The sequence below is a fragment of the Solanum tuberosum genome, unplaced genomic scaffold, assembly GCF_000226075.1.
Source record: "Solanum tuberosum cultivar DM 1-3 516 R44 unplaced genomic scaffold, SolTub_3.0 scf00509, whole genome shotgun sequence".
Taxonomy (NCBI): domain Eukaryota; kingdom Viridiplantae; phylum Streptophyta; class Magnoliopsida; order Solanales; family Solanaceae; genus Solanum; species Solanum tuberosum.
The window spans coordinates 183873-191518 of NW_006239428.1; the positions used below are offsets into that span (position 1 = coordinate 183873).

The 7646-nt window shown below is 34.8% G+C and overlaps 1 protein-coding gene across 1 annotated transcript; it reads left to right on the forward strand.

Moving 5' to 3' along the window:
- The first annotated feature begins 1194 nt into the window (after positions 1-1194).
- On the forward strand, positions 1195-7310 carry LOC102589858 (protein SAWADEE HOMEODOMAIN HOMOLOG 2-like). Its single transcript, XM_006364661.2, has 9 exons — positions 1195-1396; positions 2805-2890; positions 2992-3037; positions 3128-3263; positions 4530-4593; positions 6136-6187; positions 6311-6454; positions 6673-6792; positions 6888-7310. Exons 1-9 carry the CDS (start codon positions 1343-1345, stop codon positions 6951-6953), a joined length of 768 nt encoding a protein of 255 aa, XP_006364723.1. The 5' UTR covers positions 1195-1342; the 3' UTR covers positions 6954-7310.
- Positions 7311-7646: the final 336 nt, after the last annotated feature.

The window sequence follows — 7646 nt, forward strand, 5'->3', positions numbered from 1 at the left end:
ACTTGAACTATTTTTTTTTAAAAAAAGTTAAGCTTAAGGTATTTGAATAGTTTAAGTATCCTTAAATCTAGGTTAAATTTAAGATATTTGATCAACAAGAAGGATCTCCGTGATGATACATCACACCTCATAATTAATAACAATCCTCAAATATTAGTATTTAATTCGATTAGTTAAATGAAATAGAAAGTCCTATAAAAAATAATTGTCCATATTGCTCTATAGACATTTCTAATTTTAGGAGTAAAATACACTTTTTAATATATTTAGGGAAAATATAATGGATTGCAAAATGGAGTCCATATTGCTCTATAGACAGTGTAGCTCTTAATACTCTATTAGAATTAATAAAAACGTTTAAATTTATTATAATTTTTTTTCAAAAAAGTAAAAATATTTAGTAAAAGTTTTAATTATGTATGCATGGCAGTAAAGAAAAGTTTTAAATATATTTAGGAAAAATATACTGGATAGCAAAAATATTTAAGAAACAAATATATGAAAGTAAATAACTATGGTTAGGACTTTGCTTTAATTAATTAGATCCCAACCATTAATTCTAAACTATGACATGTGTCTCCAATCCAATCTAAAACTTGGGGGAAATGGAGAGGAGCCGAATCCCAATTATATGAAATAGAAAATCTCACTAATAAACTCTTTTTTTTTACCCTCCCTAGGAGCTCCCACCCCTTTTGCTCCCTTGGTGACTCGAACTTGCAACCTTCGGGTTGAAAGTGAGGGGTGCTTACCATCGAGCAACTTCCTCTCGTCATCTCACTAATAAACTCAAATGTATAATAGGAAAGAAACTTTTTGTAGAGTTTTAAATCAAAGACAAAATCAATTAAGAATTAATGAACCAAACACTTGATAAAAAATAATATCTGCATTACTAATCCCTATATAGCTAATTTCTACATTACTAAACCCCTACATTATCTTTGTACCAAACGACCCCTTAATGCGATGATGAATTATCATGTTCATATTTAATTACACTTTTTATCTTAAGTTTTAAAATATACTTTTCATTATGTCTCATTCAAAAGATATGAAGAGGGTATTATTTGCCAAACACAAAAGTATAGGGACTTAAGTGAAATTTATTTGAAGGTTCCCAAAAATAGTTTCGAAGTTTCTGAAATGTTCTTTTCACCCATCTTATTTCTGCAATATATTTCTTTTTCCTTACTATAATACTCCATTCTTGTTTGAACCCAAAACAGACCCCTAAAAAATAGGAAAACAGAACACAAGAAGGCGCTCAAAACCCAGTGTCACTCAATTTCAACCATTGTCAAAGAGCTTTTCGGCGATGACCCTTTGATCTTATCCTTCAATGGAACTTCGTCCCAGGCACAGGCAACCATTCTCTGGCTTTACAGAAGAGGAGGTGCTTTACCCATTTCAAAATTTTGTTATTTTTGTTCCATTGTATTCTTCTTAAAAAACGTTTTTTTAAAGGTTTGGCTTTAGTGGGTATTCGAAAAAAATGATCTTTATGATGTTTATGTGTGTTTACAATTTTCTGTTGCAGTAGAATAATCAAATATATAGAAGTGTCCGTTTCCAAAATTGTATTAGAGAGCATGCAGAGTTAAGACATGGTAGTAATATTATTAGAATAAATGAAAAGTTTTTTTGATGAGGTGGTGACATAATCAGCAATTTTTTTGGTGAACCCTTTTTCAGAAAAGAGCTTATAGCTGTGTGTGTAGTAGCATTTTGTTTTGTTACAGTGTTGAAACCCCTTTTCCTTTTTTGGCTTAACTTGAAGATTGTATTGATTTCTCTTTGGGAGTCTTCATAAGTTGTCTTGTTAATTGGTTTTATGTATGCGTATTGTCTGGTCTAATTCATGAAGATGGTTGAACATACTCTATACTGTGCTGCACCCATGGGTCTTGTTCAGTGGTCAATGAAGTGGTTGAGAACCTTTGAGATGTTAGGTCTAAAACTCCAGTGGAGACAAACAAGCACTAGGTGATTCTTCCCCTCTTCCTATCCTTGGTAAACAGAGGTATACCTCTTGCTGGTGGGAGATGACAAGTGTCCCGTGGAATTAGTCGAGGTGCGCGAAAGCTGACCCGGACACCACGGTCATAAAGAAACAAAAAGCTCTATAGTGCCCTGTGGAAGTGAACAAAGATTGATGTAGTTAGGGTTTGTTTGGTAGCTGGTTAGAATTATGCAACCAAATGACCCCTTAGTGCTCTACATCACACAGTTGATTTGGCTTGCGGAGAGCGTTTTTGGTTTTATATGGGGCATGATCCTCCTTCCTCTTACCACTAAAATAGATAGTAATAATAAAAAGGTGTATTAGTATAATGCAGGACAGTTGGTTGCTAGTATAAGTTAGAAGTTACGTAAAATCTAGGTAAATGCATATTTTCCTTCTACTTAATCAAAATTTAAATTTAGAAGTTGTGGCCTATGAACAGTTGTGCAACCAGCAATACGTTAAGGAAGTTAATGTTGAGCCTTAGAGGTGCAATATATCTACAAGGTGAATGGCGTATTAATATGCATACTCGAAACAATTTACATTTTTGTACTAGATTGGACAAAATAAAAAATGATCACGTATAACAGCAGATGTGAATAGTACATAAAATGAGAGAGGTTTACCTGGATGATATCTCTGTTGGCTTCTTTGGACATTATGAACTAGCCGTTGTTTGGAATTTGCAAAATGATGTGCATCTGCAACTTTAGCAACACATGTTGGAATTAACAATTTTATTCAGTTACTCTCTTGTAAACTGCAATTTTTTCATCATCTCTTGTTATTCAAGCAGATTGAGAAAATGGAGAATGAACTTAAGCAATCAGGAGAACAAGATTTTGACCAACATGTCTGCAAGAAATTGGCAGGGGTTTTCAGGTGAGTTGCACTTTCTGCATCAAGTTTTTTTTCTTGTTGAATAATCAACAACAATATTTTGTATAAATTTGTCTTTTAACACACTTTTGACATTTTTGCAGCCACTCTAAAGGTCGTGCAGGAAAATCGATCGTGAAATGGACTGAGGTTCATAGTTCAATGTACTTATTCCCGTATCTGATATTCTTGGTTGAATGTCCTTGTAGAACTAAGTTCTACTATTTCACTTGAATTTAGGTCCAAACTTGGCTCCAGAATAGGCAGAAATGCTGTCTCTCAAAGTATAATTCAGCAGAGTCCAACAGGAAACTGCCTGATGTGACGGAAGAATGTGCTTTAAAAGAAGAAAATCAAAGATTTCATATGCCTGAAGGTGTCTTTTGATCTATGTTTGCCATGAAAGTAGATATCTGACATAATTGTTTTTAATGAAACATTGTTTTGCGGGTGCAGAAATTCCCTTCTACGTCTATTTACTTCCCTGGCTGACCATTTGAAAAGTTTAGAGTTGAGACTAATGCACTACAAATATTACTCTCCCGCAAGAATATAATAATGCATACAAATTAAGGATATCTCATGCCTTCATGTTTAATAATCACTATTTCAAAAAATAAAATTGTTTTTGTTCTTAGTTCAGAAATTTTGTTAGAGCTATGCATTAGTTGATATTGTACAGTTTATTTTTAGATTGGTTATCAAATTAATTTTTGCAATGTTACAGTATGAGGAACCTTTTGACGTCTCTAAAGCTCCAAGTACGTTCAGCAATTTAACATCCCCCAATATTAGACTGATTGTAGTTATTTGGTCTTTCATTCAGTTGTTCATGTTAGATTTTCCTCTAGGCATTTGTCTCCAAGTTCTTTATCTCTCTTAGTATAACTGGATTTGTTCCTCTGTCTCATTTATATGGTGACTTATCCTTGAGAGATGCTCAAAGTTACTTCTCGTGATAGTACCTCAAACACCAAACGCAGAATTCAAAAGTTTCAGTTACAAAAAAAATTTCTGTCAGTTGTATGATCTGTGATAATTCTGCATGAGATTGATCTTCTTACAGGATTAGATTGAAATATACCATGCCTTCTATCCTTCTCTATCAATTCATAATCCTCCATGTATTGCTGTTGTTTCACAAGTTCTCTCAAAGGACGAAATTGTTCATTTCCTTTTGGGACCTGTTCCTTATGTCTTACTTTGTTCGTAGTTTTCTTTGTTCATTAAGCTACAGAGAGTCAAACTATTTTGTCCGTCGTGTTCATTCTGCCTTACTTTTGTCTCCTGGTCTTGTCAATCGCTTTTATAACTCTAATGGAAGGCTTAAGATTTATTTAAACGTACATTCCTACTTGTCCTTGTCAAAGAAAAAGAAGTTACATTCTACTCGCATTGAATATCAATGGTGAAAGGGAGAGTGTTTGTTGGTTTCCTCCATCTAAAAATGTATACTTCTTTGAGGATCCAGTTAATGAAAATCTTATCAGTAATTGCCAAATTAGGGATTACCTAAGGACATATTTCATTGTTTTGGAAACCACTTTCTTTTGCCTAATTATTAGTTCTACTTATGCTCCCTTTACTTCTAAACCTGCGGTTTTGTCATGGCACTTACATAGTACAACAAATTCTTTTCCAGGTAAAAAGGTTCCAGATCTGTCAGACTTACAATTTGAGGCTAGGTCTTCAGTAGACGGGGCGTGGTAAGCCTACATTAGCAAGCCAGAAAGTCTCAACTTTTTTCTTATCAATAGAAATGAGTACTGGCTACACGGCCATTTTTGCATCAACTTTGGATGCATTTTCAACTTTTCTGCATTAAGCCATTAAAATGAAATGCAAGAATGGAATCCTGTTTGGATATTTCTGTTTCTAGACTCTCTTCTTTGACCTGTAAAAAAAATCTAAAAATAAAGAAAAAGAATTGCTAGAAAAGAAGAAAGTTTCTCTTTACTGCTGAGCAACTACACTGGCGCCATTGTGAAGTCAATATCTCAAAGGGTTCCATCAGAATGATGTTACTGGAAAATAACATCCATTCACTATCTTAATTTTCTATTGTTTGTTTTTAGAAGTTTTCTCTAATTTACTTTTTGGTGCTTTTCCTTTAGATAATAGTGGTCAATGATTGCTGGTAGTAAAATATTTTACGTTTTTGAGCAGAGCTGTATTACGATCCTCTCTTCCTGTAAACATGCAATATGGTGAATGTTAAAGGAAATGTTTAAGTTCTTACTCTTTGGTCCTTGATAGCTAAAATTATCCAAGCCCTACTATCACCATTTACGGCTAAATGGTAAATAAACATCTGAAAATGTCATATTCTCTTAGGTCATTAAATTTTGTCGGGCTACCCAACATATTGTTCCTTCAGAGCTGATGCTTGATAATAACTATCCAGTGTCATAGGGCACATCTTCAGCTTACTGAGGACATGACCTTAGATAGGAAGGTATGGAGGTCGCGGATAAGGATAGATGGTTAGTAGGTAGTTAGGGGTTGTCACATTGCTAGCCTTTTAAGATAGTCTTTGGCTTTTTGTACCAGTTATCACATGGAGTTATTGTAGTCTTATTTTTGATATCTCACATCGGCAGTTGTTTACTGTGCTTCAATTATTGCACTATTGTTGGTTCACCCTGTTAGTTGCTATATTCTCTACATTGTATTTACTGTACTCGAGCCAGGGGTGTTTCGGAAACAACCTCTCCACCTCTATGAGGTAGTGGTAAGGTCTTCATACACTCTACCCTCCCCAGACCCCACTTGTGGGATTCCACCGGGTATGTTGTTGTTTTCTTAAGAGGCATTTGCTCCAGAATAATGACTAATTCACGAAACCAATGGTTTTAGATCAAAATTGGAATCGTAAGTCCCTGCCTTTTATTTTGGAGCTGTTTCATGAATTTCTTAGCAGACAACAACCACAAGATGTAGCTTGATTCATTTCAAGAATTTCGGCAGAATTTTTCTTCATCAAACCTTAACCCTCAACAGACAGGCCCACATTATCCCGCTTACAAAGAAAGGAGCAAAAGAAGGGAAGGATATATCCATGTCCTAAACTGTGTATTTCCTGTGTGTTTGAACTGAACGTTAATTCGCGGTGGTGACAATCTGCCTCTGACTCTCATGAAAGGATAATGAATTTTTTGTTAATGCTTTAGTAATACCTAGTATTTTTCACTTGAATCAATGCATCTGTTGTGGGGTCAATGAAGTAAAATGCATATGGTGTTTGACAGGTATGATGTTGATACATTTACCTCACACCGGTTTCTTGAATCAGGAGAACCTGTAAGTAGTTCAAATTGATCAAATTTGCTGCTTACGTGAAGGAGATGTTAGAAATATATTAGTCAAAGTAGAACTCAGGAAGTGGATGCTGCTTGACATTTTGTGAAATACTATGTGCTGCAGGAAGTTCTTGTGAGATATGTGGGATTTGGACCGGAGGAAGACGAGTGGATAAATGTAAGAAAGTCGGTCCGCGAGCGATCTGTAGCTCTTGAGAATAAAGAATGTATCAAAGTCAGGGTTGGGGATTCTGCTTTGTGCTTCCAGGTACCCCTGTTCTTCCATCCACGGAAATCTCTTTTCCAATTGTTCTAGGAAAAGAGATCAACTAGAAAAGCAAATAACTTCTTGGGCTAGTGCTGTTGATAGAGAGTGTAAAATGAGAATGGATATTCACTATTATGGCCTCTAAGAGGCAGATATATTTGCTCGTTGCAGTATGCTTCAACTTTATACGTGAGTTTTTCCTATTTTAATTTAACTAGGAGGGGAAGGACAACGCTAGATATGTTGAAGCTCGTATTCTAGAAATTCAAAAGAAATTTCATGACATAAGGGGCTGCAGATGTCTCTTTGTGATTCAATATGATCATGATAACACACGGGTGCGTATTCAAAACTCGAGAATATCTACACATTAATTATCATGTTTTACTAGAGATGAGTTTATGTTATCACAGTTTGTTCTTTCTGGCTTCAGGAAATTGTTCATATGAGGAGATTATGTTTCCGGCCAAGCATATTAGGGCGTTTGTCACAGATTTAGTTTTAAGTATGTTTGGTGCAGCCCACATGTTTTGCCTTTCGACGTTGCACAGATTTTTACCTTCATTTGGCCAGTAGATTAACTGCAGCTTATTTTGCTCCTTGCGGCCATATTTAATCTTAGACCAATATATATGCTTAATGCATAATTTAGCTGAAAATCATATGCCTATTATATCGTATATCTGTGTTCTGGAGGTTGAACAGTTGTATGTGTCAAACCGTTTCGTACAACTCTTTTAGGTGCAATTTCTGCTCAGTGCAGTTGCAAGTTTTGGAAGAAGTGATATATAGAAGTGCATTCGTTCAAGTGTATATTGAGTATTTAAGCAGTTATAACACATGCCTATAGCACTTCTTTTTTTGTTTGTATTACTAGGAATTATTTTCTTGTTCCTCAATTTTATTACTACTGTTTTTTTTTTTATAAGGTGAAGGTTTATTGAATAACTACCAAGAAGGTACCAAAACTAAAAGTTACAAAATATCCATACAGTCAATTACAACGTCTCCCTAGCAGCTCCAAAAACTCCATATATTGATTTGTATTATCAAGGAAACTACTTTCACACCAACAAAACAAATTATGTAAACACTTGTTAACTCTAGAAATATGGGTTTTTGCCCATCAAAACAAGCTTAATTTTTTTCTAGCCAGATAGTCCTGAATATGCACAAAGGTATAGTTCTCCAG

Coding starts and splice junctions, on each gene's coding strand:
- LOC102589858 (XM_006364661.2), top strand. CDS start 1,343: ATGGAACTTCGTCCCAGGCACAGGCAACCATTCTCTGGCTTTACAGAA. Junction 3,038..3,127: donor CGATCGTGAAATGGACTGAG/GTTCATAGTTCA, acceptor ACTTGAATTTAG/GTCCAAACTTGGCTCCAGAA. Junction 6,455..6,672: donor ATTCTGCTTTGTGCTTCCAG/GTACCCCTGTTC, acceptor TAATTTAACTAG/GAGGGGAAGGACAACGCTAG.